The 22,482-nt window shown below is 43.6% G+C and overlaps 1 protein-coding gene across 1 annotated transcript in view; it reads left to right on the forward strand.

Annotated features, from left to right (window-relative positions):
* The window catches only part of ITK (IL2 inducible T cell kinase), a 76,575-nt gene that overhangs the window by 23,146 nt on the left and 30,947 nt on the right, over positions 1-22,482 (forward strand). The window contains exons 2-6 of the mRNA XM_032158486.1: positions 6,143-6,247; positions 8,296-8,377; positions 11,226-11,354; positions 14,909-14,949; positions 19,886-20,037. Coding sequence (XP_032014377.1) covers positions 6,143-6,247; positions 8,296-8,377; positions 11,226-11,354; positions 14,909-14,949; positions 19,886-20,037 — 509 coding nt within the window. The remainder of the gene's footprint in view (positions 1-6,142; positions 6,248-8,295; positions 8,378-11,225; positions 11,355-14,908; positions 14,950-19,885; positions 20,038-22,482) is intronic.

A 22,482-nucleotide genomic window follows, 5' to 3' on the forward strand; every position in this document is an offset into this window, starting at 1 on the left:
TGCCCGGCTAATTTTTTGTATTTTTAGTAGAGACGGGGTTTCACCGTGTTAGCCAGGCTGGTCTCGATCTCCTGACTTCGTGATCAGCCCGCCTCGGCCTCCCAAAGTGCTGGGATTACAGGCGTGAGTCACCGCGCCCGGCCTCCAGCACTTCTGTGACTTGTCTGCCTTCCCAAGTATACTACAAGCTCTGTGAGAGTCTGCCATGTTATCAGTTCATTTCCTGAACTCAGAATAGCACGTCACTCACAGCTAGCCCTCCATAAATATTTCCTGAATGGCTAAATCTAGTAGCCTTAAATCTATTTAAGATTGTTTAAACTGTGTTCCAACCTGACACCCTTTGTTTTGAGCTAATTAAGCTCCACTGAGGGCCAGCCACTGCTGGGCACTGGGTATATGGGAAGGTGCCCTGGTCTCTGACCTCAGGGAACTCAGGACATAGTAGTTTCCAAAGACAAAAATGTCAGCAAATGGAGCTGTCATATCACGTGCCATGAGCCTGTTATTTTTATTTCACTGTGCATGCTTTAAGGAAAGAACCCAACAGAGGTCAAAACACGGCAACCTCAAGCTCATGCTCCCTGTTTACCAGTAGCTGCAGACAGTTCTTGAAAAGGCAGCTCCGCTGTGCTCTACTATTTGTGAAAAACAGGTTAACCATTCCAAAGAACTGTGATTATGGGCAGGACCAGAGCATGCATTTCTAACTGTAAATGAGAAGATAGTTTGAGCCCAAAGGGCACGTTTGCAGAGGCTTTTGCGGGAAGACAAACCTTCTAATTTAGCATTAGATAAAAGCAAGTTCTAGACTGATATGTAGAGCAGACACTCATTTTCCTTTATATATACCCTATAAAAGTGCAGGGAAAAGACAAATATACTCCAAATGATTAACCTTGGCTACCTCAGGGTTATGGGGAAGGGTGGGATAATAACACACTATAAATATTTTCTTCACATGCCTCTGTAGTATTTTGTTTTGTTTGTTTGCTTGTTTGAAACAGTGTCCTGCTCTGTCACCCAGGCTGGGGTCGATGGCACCATCACTATCACAGCTCACTGCAGCCTGGAGCTTTTGGGCCCAAGCGATTCTCCCACTTCACCCTCCCAAGTAGCTGGGACTACAGGCGCACACCATGAGGCTTGGCTAATTTATGTAATTTTTTGCATTGTCTCACTATGTTGCCCAGGCTGCTCTCGAATTCCTGGGCTCAAACGACCTCCTACCTCAGCCTCTCAAAGATCTGGGATTGGCTGGGCATGTTAGCTCACGCCTGTAATCCCAGCACTCTGGGAGGCTGAGGTGGGCAGATTGCCTGAGTTCAGGAGTTCCAAGCCACCCTGGGCAACATGGTGAAACCCCATCTCTACTAAAATACAAAAAAAACTGGGGGCCAGCACGGTGACTCACGCCTATAATCCCAGCACTTTGGGAGGCTGAGGTGGGTGGACCACGAGGTCAGGAGATGGAGACCATCCTGGCTAACACGGTGAAACCGCCTCTCCACTAAAAATACAAAAACTTAGCTGGGCGTGGTGGCACGAACCTGTAGTCCCAGCTACTCAGGAGGCTGAGGCAGGAGAATCGCTTGAACCCAGGAGGTGGAGGTTGCGGTGAGCCGAGATCACGCCACTGTACTCCAGCCTGAGCGACAGAGCAAGACTCCATCTCAAAAAAAAAAAGAGAGAAAAAAAAAAGATCTGGGATTATAGGCATCAGCCACCTTACTGAGCCTCTATAGTGTTTTTATTTGTCACAATAAACATAAATAGATTTTGTACTTTCAAAAATGGATAAAGTTGTTTTTACTTAAAAAACTAAAAACCAAACGCCACAAAGCTTTCCTGTATTTGATAGGGCCTGCTTCTCGCATCTTGAATTTTTTTAATCTCAGTTCTGTTCCTCAGCTACTAAATCAAAGATCAGCTTCTGGGCTGAGGACCCAAAAACAGGAAGTAAAGACTGAATTCACTTTGGGAGAATTTGATGATGTAATGGGTCCCTGGATACCAACCAAGCACGCTCATATATCACAAATCTCTTGCGATAGTTAAGGCTTCCTTAACTTCTTTAATTGGGAAGATACCCTTTATTGAGGGCACCTATTATAAGCCAGTTAATTTGTTTACATCATCCCATTTTATTCCCCAATCAACTCTCAAAAGGCAGGTATTATCCCCACTTATCAGATATAAAAACCAGGGTTCTGGGAAGTTTAATGAATTGCCCAAGGTCACAGAGCTCTTACGGTAAGAGGCAGAGACCTACTTTGAATGTAGCTTTTCCAAACTTGTGCTCATTTCATCATCATTTGCTACCTCCTTAAAAGAATAAGGTAGGCCGGGCGCGGTGGCTCACGCTTGTAATCCCAGCACTTTGGGAGGCTGAGGCGGGCGGATCACGAGGTCAGGAGATCGAGACCACGGTGAAATCCCGTCTCTACTAAAAATACAAAAAATTAGCCGGGCGTGGTGGCGGGCGCCTGTAGTCCCAGCTACTCGGAGAGGCTGAGGCAGGAGAATGGCGTGAACCCGGGAGGCGGAGGTTGCAGTGAGCCGAGATCATGCCACTGCACTCCAGCCTAGGGGACAGAGCGAGACTCCGTCTCAAAAAAAAAAAAAAAAAAAAAAAGAATAAGGTAGAATGGGGTTTGGGCCACAATCCTGAACACCATAATCCCAAATATTGAAATCCAAAACATAAAAATCCCCAAAAGTATAATTCTGGAGAAAAAATAATTTTAAAAACTTTTTAAAAAGATATTTGTTTACATTTTAAAGTGGATTTATTTGAGAAACATATAAAGACATGACAAAACGCTTCATAGGCCACCTTGCGCAATAAAATAGGCAATAATAGCATACATTTTTTTGCAAACATAAACACCCAGGTATACTAAGGGCAGTCACATGGGTATAACAGTTTGGAGCAGGCAAACTGTATTCCTAAAGAAATAGCTGGTATTCAAGAGGAATGCCTTCAGCTTTCGCCCATTCAGTATGATGTTGGCTGTAGTTTGTCATAGATGGCTCTTATTATTTTGAGGTGTGTTCCTTTAATATCTAGTTTGTTGATAGTTTTTAACATGAAGGGATGTTGAATTTTATTGAAAGCCTTTTCTGCATCTATTGAGATAATTGTGGTTTTTGCCTTTAGTTCTATTTATGTGATGAATTACATTTATTGATTTGAATATGTTGAACCAATCTTGCATCCCTAAAGCCTACTTGGTCATGGTGGATTAGCCTTTTTTTTTTTTTTTTTTTTTTTTTGAGTCAGTCTTGCTCTGTCACCCATGCTGGAGTGCAGTGTCATAATCTTGTCTCACTGCAACTTCTGTCCACCTCAGCCTCCTGAGAAGCTGGGACTACAGGTGTGCACCACCATATCCAGTTAATTTTTGTAATTTTTTTGTAGAAACAGAGTTTCACCATGTTTCCCAGGCTGGTCTCGAACTCCGGGGCTCAAGTGATCCACCCTCCTCAGGCTCCCAAAGTGCTGGGATTACAGGCATGAGCCACCGCACCTGGCTGGATTAGCTTTTTGATGTGCTGCTGGATTTGGTTTGCAAGTATTTTGTTGAGAATTTTTGCTTCAATGTTCATCAATATTGGCCTGAAGTTTTCTTTTTTGTTGTATCTCTGCCAGATTTTGGTATCAGGATGATGCCGGCCTCATAGAATAAGCTGTAGGGGAGACGCTTCTCCTCAATTTTTTGGAATGGTTTCAGTAGGAATTATATTGGCTCTTCTTTGTACATCTGGTAGAATTCGGCTGTAAATCCATCTGGTCCTGGGCTTTTTTTGAGTGGTAGACTATTTACTACTGATTCAATTTTGGAGCTTGTTATGGATCTGTTCAGGGAATTTATTTCTTCCTGGTTCAGTCTTGGGAGGGTGTATGTTGTCCAAGAATGGATTCATTTCTTCTAGGTTTTCTAATTTGTGTGCATAGAGGTGTTCATAGTAGTCTCCGATTATTTGTATTTCTGCAGGGTCAGTGGTAACATCCTCTTTGTCATTTCTAGTTGTGTTTAGTTGGATCTTCCTTCTTTTCTTCTTTATGAGTATAGCTAGTGGCCTATCTATCCTATTAATTTTTTCAAAAAACCAACTCCTGGATTCATTGATCTTTTGAATGATTTTTCGTGTCTCAATCTCCTTTGGTTCAGCTCTGATTTTGGTTATTTCTTCTCCTGTATCTTAACTACAGAGGTTATTACACAACTGTATACATTTGTCAAAACTCACTGAAATGTACATTGGTAAATTTTATTATATGTAAATTATACTTTAATAAAGCTGATTTTTAAAACAAAAAAATTAATATACTATATATTTCACCTTTAAATTTTTTTAAAAAAGAAACAGCTTAAATAACCATGGTCATCTGAAATACTATGATAGATAACCTAAGTCTTTTAATGAGATTGATCAAAAACAGCAGAAGTAAAGTCTGTCCTCACTCTCAGAGAGAGACTAATTTGCCTTCAGTATTTGTTCTCTTTGGGTCCCTGGCTGATTCAATGGCGTCCACCAACGCTGAAGGCAGATCTCCCCCACCTCGTCCATTCTGATACACATACTAATCTACTCTGGAAACACCCTCACAGACACACCCAAAATAATGCTATAGATAAGTCTATTTTTTTTTTTTTTTTGAGTCTCGCTCTGTTGCCCAGGCTGGAGTGCGGTGGTGCAATCTCCACTCACTGCAAGCTCCTCCTCCCGGGTCCACGCCATTCTCCTGCCTCAGCCTCCAGAGTAGCTGGGATTCTAGGCGCCCACCACCACACCCGGCTAATTTTTGTATTTTTAGTAAAGGTGGGGTTTCACCATGTTGGCCAGGCTGGTCTCAAACTCCTGATCTCAGGTGATCTTCCTGTGTCGGCCTCCCAAACTGCTAGGATTACAGGCATCAGCCACCATGTCCAGCCTTAGATACTCCTTAATCCAGTCAATGTGACACCTAAAATTAAGTCTACAAGTCCACCCCTTGTCGATTTGGCACCCATATACATCTTAAACCACACGTAATTTCCAAATGAAGACAATAATAAAGTAATAGTTCTGCCTAACATGAAGCAACTAACATAATGAGGCTGTCCTGCGTACAACAGAAAATTCACTAATCGTGATTTTTGAGATTTTAGATGTTAGGGGCTTAGACTTTAGGGATTTTTATCATTCAGGATTTCAGCATTTGGGACTATGACATTCAGAATTGTGTCTTTTGGGATTGATTGACAGTGGGTATAATGACGTATTTTGCAACTGGTACCATAGCTGAATTAAAGTCTATTCTCAATGGCAGCCCCATTCTAGGCACCTGTGAAAGGCTTCTTCCATCCAGAAGCACTTTCCTAACTATCTTTCCTTGGAGCCTGATAGACCACCAATGGAATTTGTTCCACTGGGTAAGGCATCAAATCCCCTGAGATCCATTCTCCAGGCACAAGGATACTTAGAAATAGGTAACATGTAACATCATTATAAATCACAAATACCATCATGTGAATTAGTTATCAGGGAAATACAGCTAGCAAGTTTCCAAGGAAATGAGACACAGGCCCAGTAGTATTTGATGGGGAGGCTGGAGAGGACCTAGAGAAGGGATAGTTGTAGAGCAGAGTCAGGAATGTCCTTTGGGAGTGTCATCAAGGGACTGCAGATAATTAAAGGACATGGAGAAGCCAGAAGCAGAAAAAAAAAAAGGTGCCACTAAGGGTATGCACCACAATCCAGGTCAGGCCCAAGCTCAATTACTATGCTAATATGGTCATGGATAGACACAGAGAAGTGAAAATTGTCATATGTGTGTCCATGGATTTCTCTACGCATCTCAGCTACAAGTTCTGCCAATGCTGCCATTTGTCACAAGGGCAGTGGGGTACATGACCCAGTCTGAGTGGAAACCTGTCACCAAGAAGAAGACTCTAAAGTCATGTTTCCCCAGGAGTCTGCTCAGAGTGTTTATCCCACACTTAGGGCCGGGAGGCAATTTTGGATATTTGGTTTGGAGGGTTGGAATTGGTTTAAAAAGCCAATGGATCTTATCTAGTAGTAGATTTCTGGAGCAATCTGGACAAAAATATTGTCTTCTTTTTTACATGAATGGGATGTGCTTGTCTCCCCACAGAAGAAGCGCACACTGAAGGGGTCCATCGAGCTCTCCCGAATCAAATGTGTTGAGATTGTGAAAAGTGACATCAGCATCCCATGCCACTATAAATACCCGTTTCAGGTAAGTCCATCAGGTGGGTAGTTCCCCATTCCCTGGACCGTGGTTAAAATCCTCAGCCACAGCCGGGCGCAGTGGCTCACGCCTGTAATCCCAGCACTTTGGGAGGCTGAGGCGGGCAAATCACGAGGTCAGGAGTTCGAGACCAGCCTGGCCAACGTGAAACCCCATCTCTACTAAAAATACAAAAAATTAGCTGGGCGTACTGGCGGGTGCCTGTTATCCCAGCTACTCAGGAGGCTGAGACAGGAGAATCGTTTGAACCCAGGAGGCAGAGGTTTCAGTGAGCCAAGATCGTGCCATTCACTCCAGCCCAGGCAACAGAGTGAGATTCCATCACAAAAAAAAAAAAAAAAAAAAAAATCCTCAGTCACTGTGAGAGAGGGTGGACATGGATGACTCTCTGCTCCAAGGTTAGGACTTAGACAAATCCCATTAGGAAACGTATGTGTTCCTTCCATCAGTGACATTTATTTGTTAATTCTTTCACTTATTGAACAAAAATTAAGCACAAAATCTTGAAAAGGTGGTTATTCCTCATACTGCTTTCCCTCATGGCTTCTCTTCCTCAAGGAAAGTCCTAATTAGTGAAGGAAGAAATAAAGCTGCTGTCAGGGGCCCCAAATCTAACATGCTTTAAATGCGGTTTACTCATGATTTGAGGCAACATATTGCAATTGCTGGGTATGAATTGCTTGGAGATTCTGAGGCAAAATGATTCAGATTTTATAATCTGAAGACTATCTGGAATTGCACTGTCTAGTACAGTAGCCACTAGCCACACATGGATGTTCACGTTTAAATGTATTAAATGATACTAAAAATGCAGCCCTTTAGTCACACTGGGCACATTTCACATGTTCAATAGAAGGACATGGCTGGCAGCTACTGTACTGAAACAGCACTGGTTACAGAATGCCTCCTATCACTGCAGAATTTTTTTTTTTTTTTTTTGGAGACAAGCGTCTCACTCTGTCACCCAGGCTGGAGTGCAGTGGCGCAATCCTGGCTCACTGCAACCTCCGCCTCCCTGGTTCAAGTGATTCTCCTGCCTCAGCCTACTGAGTAGTTGGGACTACGGGCGTGTGCCACCACGCCCGGCTAATTTTTGTATTTTTAGTAGAGACGGGGTTTCACCGTGTTGGTCAGACTAGTCTCAAACTCCTGACCTCGTGATCAACCCGCCTCAGCCTCCCAAAGTTCTACTGAACAGAGCTGGTGGAGGGTATCTTTAAAGTCCTTATCTTATATATGAATCTTGGCACTTCTGGCTTCAAAGGCATGGATATCTCCTTGTACATCCCAGGCTACCATTCTTGCTTGCCAACCTGAGAGATGAAGATATTTTTAACATGGCATAGAAAAGAACTTTTTTTCTACTAGAAAAGTGACCCTCACAAGTTGGAATTTTGAGGACTGTAAGTAAAAGGAATAGCATGTATTTTTCAGTTGTTCAAAATCCCCATGATAATGAGTGCCTAAAAAAAGGTGAAATATAAAGAAGACTGCAGTTTAGTTAACAGTATTGTACCAATGACAATCTCTTGGTTTTGAAAGATGTGCTGTGGTTATGTAAGATGTCATCAGTGGAGAAAAGTAGGTGAAAAGTACACAGGAACTCTGTACTATTTCTGGAACTTCTTGTGAGTCTTAAACTATTTCAAAATAAGAAGTTTTCAAAACTCTCATTACACATTTGTCATATAATATCTTTCTCTTCCATGTGCCGGAAATATTTTTTTTATCACTAAAAACTTAAGATGAGAAATAAATGTGCTTTCTAGTCAAGAGGAGAACTTTCTCCTGCTGTCTTAGTTTAGCGATTGCTCTCTTGGGGCATGGAATCTGAGACAAGCAGCTGAAACTGCTTACCCTGTGTTTTTGTAGCACCCAAACATCTGGATAAAAAGGATACTGGCCCCCTAATTACCCACATGTTTGCCTATATGACGATAAACACCCGAGACCCCACTCTCGGCTCAGTAGGTCTGCCGTCAGTCAACTATGTCCATGCACACTGCTCACCTTGAACTCTGTGTGTGTGTCTCCAGGTGGTGCATGACAATTACCTCCTATATGTGTTTGCTCCAGATCGTGAGAGCCGGCAGCGCTGGGTGCTGGCCCTTAAAGAAGGTAATTAAACTCCTTTGCCATTGAATCACTGACACTCTTGATCCTATGGTAGGGTTGATCCTATGGTAGTGTTGGGTTCTACGATAGAATAGAGTGTGGTGTGAGAGCAGCTGATGGCTGATTTCTTTTGGGGTTGGTGGAGGTTCCCAAGTTTTCATCTTGGGCCCAGGATATCATTGGGTATCATTCAGGTATTGACCAAATCCAGCCTGCCGTCTGTTCTTGTCAGGCTCTGAGCAATATTTGTATATAACTCATTTCACATAGTTAAATAAGTACCTACATAAGACCCTTGATTTTGTCTCATGGTCAGTAAAACCTAAAATATTTTACTGTCTGGCCTTTTAAGAACAAGTTTGCCAACTCCTCGTATAGTATGAAGAAGCAGAGCATAGGCCCTCGTGTGAGATGACCTGGGTTTAAATCTCAGTCTGTCACTTGCTATGTACACTTGGGAGAGTTCCTTAATTGCCTGTGCTTCAGTTTCCTGTCTATTTAAAAGGGAGAAAAGGAAGGGATAACAGCACCTGCCTTTGGAGCTGATGTGAGCAAAGTCCTGGAAACTAGGTTGGCCCCTAGACAGCATGCAATAAATATCAGCTAGCTTTCAAGATTTTCAGACCATTGGTAAGGGTATTTCTTAAGCCTTACCTTCCTGATGGCACAGTTAGAGGCAGCAGTGTTTAAGCATGTGGGATGTGGAGCCAGGCATGAAGGTGAAAATCCCAGCCCTGCCAATGATTAGTGTGTGACCCCGGGTAAGTTCCTTGACCTTCATGTGTCTCCCTAAATTTTGACTAAAAACAATCATGGAGCTGTTGTGAGAATTGAATGATTGAGGAGTTAGAACAATACCCATCCCAAAGAAAGCGCTTGATCAATGTTACCATTATTGTTCTTTAGCCTGAAGCACTGGATGTGTCTGAAGATCTGGGTTCAAATATTAATCTGCCTCTACGAAGCTATGAGGACTAAGGATAAGCAAATTATTTGTTATCTCTGGAGCTGCAATTCCTCTATCTGAAAAATATGAGAACAGAAACACAAGTTGTATCTTATCCCTAGATTGTTGTGAGCCTCAAATGGGTTATGAGCAGACAAGTGCTGGTTAAATGGGAAAGTGCTCTCAGTTCTAACAGTCATGGGACATAGAGCAAACACAAAAGTAAGAAGTAATCAAAATGGGCTGGGTGCAGTGGCTGACACCTGTAATCCCAGCACTTTGGGAGGCCAAGGTGGGAGGATCACTTGAGCTCAGGAGTTCAAGGCTACAGTGAGCCATGCTCATGCCACTGCACTTCAGCCTGGGCAACACAGTGAGATCTCATCTCTACTAAAAATAAAAACATTAGCCAGGCATGGTGGCACATGCCTGTGCTCCCAGCTACCTGGGAGGCTGAGGTGGGAGAATCACCTGAGCCTGGGAGGTCAAGGCTGCAGTGAGCCAAGTGAGCCAAGCCTGAGTAACAGAGCAAGACCCTGTTCTTACCCCACCAAAAAAAGGAAGAAAAAAAAGTAATCAAAAGGGCCCCAGCGATGGTCATTGGCCATTTGCCCTCTGTGAAGGGATTTTACACACAGGATGTTAAAACTGGAAGGAATATTAGAGATTAGCTATCTAGTTCTGTGGTTGGTTCGTTTATTTATTTATTCATTGAGATAGTATATTAGTCCATTTTCACACTGCTATAAAGAGAGTGGGTAATATATGGGTATGCCCGAGAGTGGGTAATGTATAATGAAAAGAGGTTTAATTGACTCACGGTTCCATATGGCTGGGAGGCCTCAGAAAATTTACAGTCGTGGTGGAAGGTGAAGGGGAGGCAGTCACCTTATTCATAAGGTGGCAGGAGAGAGAATGACAGAAGGAGGAACTTGCCAAATACTTATAAAACCATCAGGTCTCATGAGAACTCACTTACTATCACAAGAACAGCACGGGGGGAAATACCCCATGATCCAATTACCACCATCTGGTCTCTCCCTCAACACATAGGAATTAGGAAGGTTGCAATTCAAGATGAGATTTGGGTGGGGACAGAGAGCCAAACTATTTCAGACAGGGTCTCACTCTGTTACCCAGGCTGGAGTACGGTGGCACAAGCATGGCTCACCACAGTCTCGACCTATTGGGCTCAAGTGATCTTCCCACCTCAGCCTCCTGAGTAGCTGGGACTACAGATGCATGACACCATGCCCAGCTAACTTTTTTCTTTTTTTGGTAGAGAAGGGGTCTCACTATGTTTCCTAAGCTAATCTTGAACTCCTGGACTCAAGTGATCCTCTTGCCTTGGCCTCCCAAAGTACTGGGATTACAAGCATGAGCCACTACACCCAACCCTGTTCTGGGCCTTATATATGTATTTGTTTCAGTAGCAGAACCCCCTTTTTTTCAACCAAAATCTTACTTCAAAGCCACAAATCTAGAAGGGAGAAAACCAAAGTTGCTGTGGTTAAAGGTAGGAGAGGTGGAGGGATGGCAATTCCACCTTCTCAACCTTCTCATTACCCTTAAGGCACCTTTGTAGAACCCAGTGTTTAACAATCTCATAGCACAGTGGGGCAAACTGAGGCTCACATGAGGGTTTGCCCAACTTAAGAACACATAACTAATGCAAGGCAGAGCCAGGTGCAAGCCTAGATGTGCTGATGCCTAAATGTAACATGAACTACCCCAGTAAATAGCACAGTGCATTTATGCACTCAGGTCAACCCATGCTTCTGAGTGTTCTGGGCAATATTCGTTCAGGCTGACTCAGCCAGGTCTAATCTCGAGGTGTTATAAAATTGGTAGCCCTTGATAGACTGACTTGGAAATAACTCTTCTGTTGGTGCCAACCTATTTCAGAAACAAGGAACAATAACAGTTTGGTGCCTAAATATCATCCTAATTTCTGGATGGATGGGAAGTGGAGGTGCTGTTCTCAGCTGGAGAAGCTTGCAGCAGGCTGTGCCCAATATGATCCAACAAAGAATGGTAAGAGACTGGGAATTCCCTCTACTTTTTGTGAAATGACCATAAAAGGGTAAAAGCTTTTGGCCTTCAATCATTGAGAGTGTCAGGAACAGAATGCAAAATTCTACATTTTCAGAATTTTCCAAGAGGAATCATCTGTCTTTCCTACCAGCCTGTTGGCGCTTCCATCTCAAAGCTGATGTCTTTACAGCTCCTAACCACTTGAAGTGTGCTCTTTGGACCAGCAGCATCAACATCTCCTAGGAGCTAGTTAGAAATGCAAATGATCTGGCCCCACTCATGACTTACTAGATGAGAATTTTCATTTTAACAAGATCCCAGGAGACTTATGTGCAGAGTACAGTTTGAGGAGCCCTGCTATAATCTGTGTTTGAATGGCATGGTCTATTTAAATCTTAATTACAGAGGCAGTCTTAAGAGATACAAAATATTTATTTCTTACAGTGACATCATATCACACATATATTTAATTACACAAATTCAACTCTATACCCTTAAAGGTGAGAGGAATTTTTTTTTTCTTTTACATTTTACTCTGTGGTTTTTCCTTGCCTCCTCTTCAAACTTGCCCTTGACCTCCACAGTCTCAGAGAGGAGAAGGCCACAGTCTAAATGCAAAGTGAAAACAAAAAAAAGCTGTTTGTTTGCCTTTGACATTAAAGGCTCAGGTCCAGGGAATTGGGCTGCACCTGGATTTTATTGATGACTTTGGAACTTTAACCTCCAGTCGAGTACAACTCCACTCAAATGTATTTCACATTCATTATGGTCTTGTTCCTCTCAACCATCTGGGGTACATGGTGTGGTATTAAGGGAATGGGCTGCCTTGAGCAATTCAGTATGCTCCGGGTCACACCACTGGAAGTGCTCTGCAAATCCATTGTTGAATAGGAATGATGGCCCATGTGGATTGTTTTCCTCCCATTTTCCTCTCTTCTCAACCTCTTTTGCCATAGTGTCCCTTTCTCATTTATCATTTCCTTTTGTGCCCTGAAACTTAATACCGAAAATTGGCAACCCAAGGCGGATGTAACACATGGCTAGGTTTTCTGTGGCTTCCTGATTCATAGGCCCTCTCATTACCACTTTAAAAACCATCACTTTTCACCCTGCACCTTGGGGAAAAAACCCCTTCGGTATAATCGATCCTTGGGCCCAGAAGAATAATACTTAACAAGTTTTAGAAATTGGTAAATATTCAAGTGATCCTCCACATTAGTCCTGTTTACCATATTCATGCGGGCCAATATTTAATAAAAATGAAATGGAAAGTTTTCTATGGATAGGATCCACCATAATAACAGAACGGCATGGGCTTACCTCAGTGAGTGAAAGCCCTTTCCAAATTCAGTGATCTGGTCTCCAAATTTCTGCCAATGCCTTGCTGTGGGCCCTCAGATGAGTCACTTGGCCATCAAGGGCCCCAATGTCCTCATCTCAAAAATGGCAGGGAGTTCTGAGAGGCTTAGGATGAAATAATACCTAAGCCCTTTTCCAGTTCTGAAATTCTTTGACTTGGTATTTCCATTTTGTAGTTTTCACCATGCACGCTGCAGCTATTCCTCTTCAGGGCGCACAGTATTTCCCTCCTCCAAGTGATACACATGTGACTGAGGTGCTGGGAACATCTGAATGACTCACCAGAACTCCAATGCGGGAGGACTGGTCATGCCGAGCTGTTCCCCATGTGAAACCAGGGCCTGAGCCCTCTTGGGGTCCTGCTGTGGGTGTCATGCAGTCACTGTGCTAATGGTTTTGCTTTTGCATTGCAACCCATTGCCATATCCCCCTCTGAGCTTCTCCTTACTCTACCCTCTTCTGATTTGGTTAAATAACTTCATGGATCTGAGTTTTACACAGTTGACAGCAGAGTTTTCAAGAAGCACACTGCACTGTGAACGCAGCTCATGGTCATCTCTCTGGGTGAAGGCTCACAGGATTCCTGGTACCGAGCACATTGCCAGTGCGAGTCTATGAGCACTGGGCTTTGGATAATCCCTCTGAGCCTCTAAGAGCATTTCCTCACCTGCAATAGGGGGATAATGATAATAGGTAGCTACGTGTAAGGCTGGGAGATTCAATGGTGTTGTGGAAAGCAGTACAGTTGCCAACATTTACAGAGTTCTTGATAAATGGTAATTGTGTCTACTTGTCTTCCTTATTGGTGGATGAATGAATCTGAGGCTGAGATATAACCTCAGAACTTGTGTGTGTCTGGGAAGCAGCAGAAGCGGTTGAGTAGAAACAGACCCAGCCACACCCAACCCACAGTAACACCCATTTCTGCAACCAGAACTGGCCCTGATCTCCCCACTGCGGGGAGGAAAAGGAAGGAAGGGAAAAGCAAGGCCAGAGGAAGAAGAAAGAGAGACTAGTCATAGAATGTCCAGGGCTGGAAGTGGCCAAGGCTCACAGCTAGTATTGGTGAAGCCAGAGTTAGAACACCAGTCTCCCAGCTCCAAGTTGAGTTCTAAATGGGAACCATACTTCCTATTATAGGGGTTTTCCTTCTTCTCTGGTCATCATAACCAGGTCACTACCCCAGCCTACTCTTTCTTGCCAAGTCTGCACAGGGCTGGGCTCCAGTGTCAATGTGTGACTCTCCTCTACCGCATCCCTGATGTGGGCTGTCCAACTTCAAGTCAACCTCATATAGAAATGAGGAACCCATTTCCTAACTATGCAGCCCATTCTCTTATTATCTCTCAGTATTAAGGACGTCTTTGTATTGGCCTGAATTCTGTGCAGTGCCTCCCGTACCACCGCGAGCCCCAGACACAGCCATACACCTTTGATTCATTGAGTCCAGGAATGGCCTTTGCAGAGCTACAAAGGAGAAATAGTGAGAGACGAATATGAAAAGATGAGAGGAAAGAGAGAGGGAAAGAGAAAGAGACGAGAAGAAGAGAGAAAGGAGGAAAGAGGGAAGAGAGAGGAGAGCTAAACAGAGGGAGACATGGAAACAGAGATAAGCAGAAAGACAAAGACAGAGAGATGCTGGGGTTGGTATAGTTTGAAAGAGACAGAAAGAACACATATTCAGATGCCTTAAGGCAACTAAAAGTGGATTCCAGCCCACTCAAAAAGCAGCACAATGACCTCCCACCTCAGCCACCCCCTCCTCAAGCCCACAACTGTGTCAGGAAGCTAGTGAGTCACTGTCCCCCTGAGTCACCAATTCCCACTCCTGAGCTTAGCAGGTGGCAGAGACATTCCTGGAAGTCTCTATACCTACAGGGAAGGGTGCAAGTCTAACCCCACTGGCAGGCTTTTCCTGGGAATGCAGAGAGAGAGGGCCCCCAACTATGGACCTCTGGAAGCTTCTGGTATCTACTAGAAAAGGGAATCAGATACCAGCAGGTCCAAGGAGATAAAAGACAGCTTCTGACAAGGTCAAGTCGGGTTTCACTGTGTCTTATTGCTCCTTCTGGCCCCCTTTCTTCTGTTGTTTTCCTTGGGCCCTTTTTCTCAGAAAAGCCCCCTGGCTGCTCACTTCCGGTTGGGTCCATTCGTTTTCATGCTCATTTTTTCTTTTCCTGTTTTTCTCTTTTCAGCTTCAAAGAAGCCTCTTCCTCCTACTCCTGAAGACAACAGGGTGAGTGAGAGCCCTAGCTCCGGGTGCAGGTGGGCCCACAGGCTACCTGATTGTCATGTTCCTGTTTGCATGTCCCCCTATCCCCATATTTTTCAAACCCTGGATGCATGCAGCAGGCTGTCATGATTCAGCGGAACTCAACACATTGGGTATTTTGGGGCTTGACCTGTCTTGGGGGTCTGTCCACTTAAAGCACCATTCAGCTGCTAAATCTCCATCTCACTTTATTTATTCAACAAATACTGATATCAAATTGGGTGGCCATTCACCTGACCATTTTGGAGTATAGTAGCAGCTCACTCTATATAAAAGTGTGTCTGGCATGGTGGCTCACGCCTGTAGTCCCAGCACTTTGGGAGGCCAAAGTGGGAGGATTGCTTGAGCCCAGGAGTTCAAGATCAGCCTGGACAACAAAGTGAAACCCCCATCTCTAGAAAAAATTTTTAAAAATTAGCTGATGTGGTGGTGCATGCCTGTAGTCACAGCTACTCAGCAGGCTGAGGTAGGAGGATCACTTGCTCCCAGGATGTCGAGACTGCAGTGAGCCATGACTGTGTGCCACTGCACTTCAACCTGGGTGACAGAGCAAGACCCTGTCTCCAGAAAAAAAAAAAAAAAAAAGTGCACATTTACTCTTTGCAAGCATTTTGGAGACATACATTTGTTGATATTTTATATATTTCAAAGCACTTCCACCCTTTTATTATCAATTTTAAAACTTACTATCCGTTCTATCCACTTCAGAGGGTTTTAATTTTATTCTCATTGTAAAGCTTGGGAAATCAAATCCCGAGAGAGGTCTCGAGGCTTTTCCAAGGCCATTCAGCAACTTAGTAGGATGTAAGGTTTCTGGTGTGGTGGTCTTTAACTCGAGTGGTGGTTCTCAAAGTATAGTCCATGGACCAGAAGCATCTGCATCACCTGGGAGCATGTTAGAAATACAAATTCTTAGGCCCCACCCCCAGACCTGTTGTGTCCAAAACGCTGGGGGAGGGGCCCAGGAATCTGCATTTTAATAAGCCTCCTCACTGATCTATAATATACTGACTTACAAGTCTTAGATGGCATAGTACCTACTCTAGGGCAGCTTATTTTGTTAAGGAGATGAAAAAAAAAGATGGGAGAAAGGATCATGACCTTTAGGTAGGGGATATGACCCTGACCTTATGATAAGATATTGACACCAATATCCACTTTTTTTTTTTTTTTGAGATAGAATTTTGCTCTTATCACCCAGGCTGGAGTGCAATGGCGCGATCTCAGCTCACTGCAACATCCGCCTCCCAGGTTCAAGCGATTCTTCTGCCTCAGCCTCTCGAGTAGCTAGGATTACAGGCGCTCATCATCATGCCCGGCTAATTTTTGTATTTTTAATAGAGACGGACTTTTACCATGTTGGCCAGGCAGGTCTTGAACTCCTGACCTCAGGTGATCAACCCACTTCAACCTCCCAAAGTGCTGGAATTATAGGCGTGAGCCACTGTGCCCGACCAATATCCACATTTGAGTACTCGCTCTTCATTCCAGAGCAAGTTCTTTAACCAGAGCTTACAGATTCCGTTTCCTCATGCTTCTTCCTGAAGAATGAGCTCTGCCTTTTTTCCCTTCAGCCAACATGGTGACATTTCAAAACTGGCAGCGTCCCCATAAAGGAAGCTCTAAATCCTCAAAGCCCCAGCCTGGTGTTTAGATCTGTCATCAGCCTACTCCCTCACAACAGGAAAGAAATGTACTGAAACTGTAGCAGAGAATGAGCTCTCTCTCCTCTTCTTTCACTGACCTTCTGCAGACTATTTCACCGTCCCCTTTGAAGGCCTGGTTCGGAACCCTACTGCCCTCCCTTGCAGACCGTTCCCTCAACAGTCCTGCCTAAATCCACACCTCCCATCTTAAGTGAGGCTGCTCTTGTGTCTTTATTTTTGGTACCAATGAAGGTGAAAGCCAGAAAACACTGCCGGTCCTTCCCTTCCTACACTCTTTGGCTTTTCAGCCTTCTTGGAGGAGCATCGTGGATACTGTTTTGAGTGTTCTGACCACAAAGGTTTTGGAATCATTGTTCTAGTTTCAACCGCATGTCTAAATCCAATGCAACGGTTCTCTTGTCTGAGCCACTTGAAGTCATTTCTCTCCTCACCTTCTTGTTCTGCTGCCTGAGTAGTAATGACATCTCGGGTTGTCATACAGAGAAACTGTTTTTAATCCAGTCTGAGCCAATAGGTCTCATGCTCTATGTGAGAAACACTGTGAGCAGGGCCAGTCCTCCAGGGTCAGGGGGTGGCTATTTTGGTTCAAGATGGAGAATATCCATGGTCAGAGTGAAGGACAATCCTAGGCCTCTTTTGCCTATGGATACAAACAAGGTCGTATGTCACACTGAAGTCCAAATTCTGATTCCTCTTGGCCCCCTGCATCCATGGGAACTCAACTCTTCCTCTTACAGTCCCTCGCAGTCAACCCAGGGCTTGCTGAGGGGCCGCTAGAATGTGTCTGCATGTGTCCTTTCTTGCTGGCTGCCTACTAAGGCACCCTATCTCTGCCACTGCTACCTGGGCTCTCTGTGAGGGTCCCTCAGCCGAGTGGAGCTCTTCCCACCTGGAGCCAGTAGAGGTCCTGGGGGGTCAGGTTGTGCTGAGGCCTGCAGCAGAGTGGCCAGGAGGCAGGATCCTCATTCCTTTCATGCCTCACCACATCATGGAGGCTCCCAAACAACCCTTCCTGAGCCTACAGACTCAGTTTCTCCAAATGCCATCCCTTGATTTTCTCACTCAAATCTAATGGTTCCCAACCTTATCAAACTCAATGCTGCCTTTTAATGACAGATATTTTGTAAGGCTCCTTTTGTTATCCTGAAAAGAAATTTATAAATAATATAACATATAAATACACAATTTTTAAAAATTAAAGTATTTAATTAAAATTTTTTGTTGTTTTGAGACAGGGTCTCACTCTGTTGCCCAGGCTGGAGTGCAGTGGTGCAATCATAGCTCACTGCACCATCTGTCTCTTGGGCTCAAACCATCCTCCCTCCTCACCCTCCGCAGTTGCTGGGACTACAGGCACGTGCCACCATACCTGGCTAACTTTTGTATTAAACGTACTTTTTAAAAAGAATCAATAAATGTTCTAACTGTAATATTTAAAAAGGAAAGAAAAATAATATATATAACAAAATATGTGTTTCTATATAAATATTGGGACATGACTGCACTGGAAGACAGAATGAAATAGTCGATTTCTTGCACCTATAGGTAGGATCCCATTGGATTTGGCATCTCAAATGCAACTGATACAAAATGTGGTATTGGGACTCAACTACAGCATTACCACCAGTGATATAATTTTCCAAAATGATGAACAACTCTTAGTAAACTTCTGAACCAAAGCATAGTCTTCCCTCAAAGTACAAGGTAGTTGCATTCTTGGGAAATCCAGTACTGTGGATAGGGTACAGCTAGGATCTAGGCTCAGGATGTTCTTATATAATTACTGTATAAGCTGGTTTCTCACCACATGAATGTTTACCAGGATATTCAAAAGTTGTGGGGAATGTGGGACTCCACAGAGCATTTTCCATTATTGGCCATCACCCATTAAAGGCCTATAGCATACCTCAAACTGTGATATTCAAAATAACCCCCATATTCCAAGCTTGCATGATTATTAGAAAAAAAATACATGTCCAGTGTGCCCCCTATAGAAACGTACTATCATAATTTGAGGACCCTGCTCTGACCTTTCTCTTCACAGGTATTAACCAATGAGTTGACCTACAGTGGGATGAATGCCATAGCTCTCCTTTGTCTTCTTCAAACATCCTCGAACACTATTCCTCCCTCCATGAGCTCTTAGAGCAAAAGCCTCAGGCCATCCACTCTTGTCTGTAGCACCCCATTTACACATCCTCACAAGCTCCACAAATATCTAGATTTCAAATTCCAATCTGCAACCAGGCACAGTTGTTCATTCCTATACTCCCAGTACTTTGGGAGGCCAAGGCAGGAGGGTCACTTGAGCCCAGGAGTTTGAGACCAGCCTGCGCAACATAGTGAGACCCTGTCTCTATTAAAAAAAAAAAATCTGATCTGGGCTCAGCTGAGATGACATACTACATCAATATGGCGAGACTCTTTTTTCAGCTCCAGTATTTTTATGCCACCAAATGCTTCAATGTACTCAGAGAAATTGTGGCTTCCTAACACTAAACCACATTGTAGTGAGGAACTTAATATTTCCCTACATTTACTCTCACAAAGTCTGCTAACCCATAGCAGGCGTGCCCATCCTGAACTCTGGCGACTGTGTGCTTTGTGGTCTTTTCTTCATGTCCTCGATATGGACATGAAGAAAGGGACTGAGGAACAGAGATATCAGCAATAGAGCCTATAGGAGAAGGAAGGGAGACAGGTGCTAGAGTAGAGAGTCTTAGGACTAATTCTAGTGGTAGATTGGCCAGGTCCATTTCCCCATCTGGGCCTCAGTTTCCTCATCCTAAATGAAAAAGTATATTAAATGATCTGTTAGAGGAGTTCCAGCTCCAATAACCTATGATTCTGTAGATCTAGATAAACCCACAAATCATATCAGTAAAGCACAAACTGAAAGATTTCATGTTGACTGCATCTCCTTTGCCAAGGGAATGATGCATCCAGCAGAGAGGCTGCTGCATATAACATAGTGCAGATAGAGAAACCAGCAGACTTTTGTGAAAATCATGTGGCTGCTTGGAATTCACTGTGGTCAGAATTTACCTCGTAGAATGAGCCATGTGATGATTCCAAGCACTGATGTCTTTGTGTCATGTTCAGTGCTGTAACTCTAACTCATAAAGAAAGTCAACCAGAGGAAGGCAGACAGTCTCCCCAGACACCCCGATGAAAGGAGGCATTTTACCTCCTTTTTTATGTCTTTGCTTGGTTTTGTTGTCTCTCTTCCCCAGCGACCACTTTGGGAACCTGAAGAAACTGTGGTCATTGCCTTGTATGACTACCAAACCAATGATCCTCAGGAACTCGCACTGCGGCGCAACGAAGAGTACTGCCTGCTGGACAGTTCTGAGAGTCACTGGTGGAGAGTCCAGGACAGGAATGGGTAAGGCATCTTTGTGGCTGCTGTCCCCGTGTTTGAGGTGTAGTGCGAACAAATAAAACACCAGGATGATTTGTCCTATCCCCCACAGCGTGACCACAGCACTGAGGTGGGAGAGGAGAGCAGAGGCAGAAGGAAGAGGCAGGAAGAGGAAGTAGTTGAGGCTCGTTTTTTCCTCTTCTCAGAAGTGGCTCTGAGGCAGCCACTTGCTATGCTTGCTCCCTGCACCCCATCTCAGGCACTCCAGACCCAAACTCATCTAAAAAACCCCCTGGATTTTTCCACTGACATCTACAATGTTGGAGCTTGGTAATTTGTTCTGCAAAGCGCTATTGTTCCTGAGTGTTAAGTGAGGCTGAAGGTACATCCCATTAGGAAGTGCTTATTTTTGGTGGAAAGAAAAGGTGTGTGTAGAGATGGTACAGATTGATAGTTATGTTAGGATGCATCAGAAAGAAGATACTAAAGATTTAGTTACAATCGCACTCATTGAACTAGCCATCCACACGACTTGGGGAGAAAATAAGGTTGTACAAATACCACTTTCCCACTATGCAAATTTGAATGAAAAAAATACTGAGCATGAGATTCACACTGCCTTTTAAGGTTTTATTTTTTTTCCTCTTAATATATCCGATGTATTAACCCATGCTCTGGAATATTTTCCAGAATATGAGTTCAATGGTTGCATCAATCCAGCCATAAATGTACTCTAAATTAGCAAATTCCCTTGTTGAACACTTAGGTTATCTCCAATATTTTGCAAACATTCACAACACTGCAACGAACATCTTTGTATATTAATATTAAGGGTTTAAATGTTTTCAAGGTATGAGGTTATTATTAATTTTAAAATATAAAAAAGAAAACTGTCATTGCCATGTATAGATCATTTATGTCAACATTTTACTTAACAGTAGAGAGAAATATACATAAAATATAAGCCACCCTCCATTTGCCCCCACGTCAAGTCCAAAAGTAATCACTATTCGGCCGGGTGCAGTGGCTTATGCCTGTAATCCCAGCAGTTTGGGAGGCCAAGGCGAGTGGATCACTTGAGGCCAGGACTTTGAGACCAGCCTGGCCAACATGGTGAAACCCTGTCTCTACTAAAAATACAAAAATTAGCCGGGTGTGGTGGTGCACGCCTGTAATCCCAGCTACTCCACTGGCTGAAGCATGAAAATCACTTCAACCCAGGAGGGAGAGGTTGCAGTGAGCCAAGATGGTGCCACTTCACTCCAGCCTGAGCGACAGAGCAAGACTCTGTCTCAAAAAAAAAAAAAAGTGATCACTATTAATACCTTCTTGTGTATCATAAACAAAAGTTATACCTATGCAAATGCATCCTTTTTTCACTTGTACCAAGTGAATCCATTCTGTTCTGCATCTTGCTTTTAATTTTTAATGATATTAATACACATTGAAGATCTTTTCATACCAGCACATGCAAATCTGCCTCATTTTTAAAATAGTTGCATAGGCCAGGCGCAGTGGCTCATGCCTGCAATCCCAGAACTTTGGGAGGCCAAAGCGGGCTGATCACCTGAGGTCAGGAGTTCAAGACCAACCTGGCCAACATGGTGAAACCCCATCTCTACTAAAAATACAAAAAATTAGCTGGGTGTGGTGGCAGGTGCCTGTGATTCCAGCTACTTGGGAGGCTGAGGCAGGAGAGTCACTTGAACCTGGGAGGTGGAGGTTGCAGTGGGCCAATATCGCACCACTGCACTCCAGCCTGGACGACAGAGCAAGAATCCATCTCAAAAATAATAATAATAATAATAATTGCACAATCTTAGAATGTATGATTGTATTATAAGTATTTAAATAACCCTTTATGGTGGGACATTTAGTTGCCAGTTTATTTGTTTCCTCTGCTATTTCAAACAAGGCTTTAATGAAGATCTTGTATTCGTGTATCTTGGCCATCTTTGGAATACAAACATATATATATTTTATATATATATAATATATATATAATATAATATATATATATATCACATTAGTTTTTCTTTTCTTTTTTTTGGTGGGGGGACAGGGTCTTACTCTGTCACCCAGGTTGAAGCACAGTGGCACTCTCACAGTTCACTGCAGCCTTGACCTCTCAGGCTTAAGTGATCCACCTCAGACCCCTGCATAGCTGAGACTATGGGCATGAACCACCATGCCCAGATAATTTTTAAATTTTTTGTAGAAATGGGGTCTCATTATGTTGTCCGGGCTTGTCTCAAACTACTATACTCAAGAAATTCTCCCACTTTGGCCTCCCAAAGTAGTTGGGATTACAGGCATGAGCCACCATGCCTGGCCTATATGTCACATTTCTAACTGTGCAACAGTTCAGTCAGAGTATGTGATATCTTAATTTTGCCACATAATTTCCTCACAAAGCTTGCCAAATTTACATTCCTGCTAACAGAGTTATGGAAGTGCCAAGACTGGGTG

The sequence above is a fragment of the Hylobates moloch genome, unplaced genomic scaffold (assembly GCF_009828535.3).
Source record: "Hylobates moloch isolate HMO894 unplaced genomic scaffold, HMol_V3 SCAFFOLD_6, whole genome shotgun sequence".
Classification (NCBI taxonomy): domain Eukaryota; kingdom Metazoa; phylum Chordata; class Mammalia; order Primates; family Hylobatidae; genus Hylobates; species Hylobates moloch.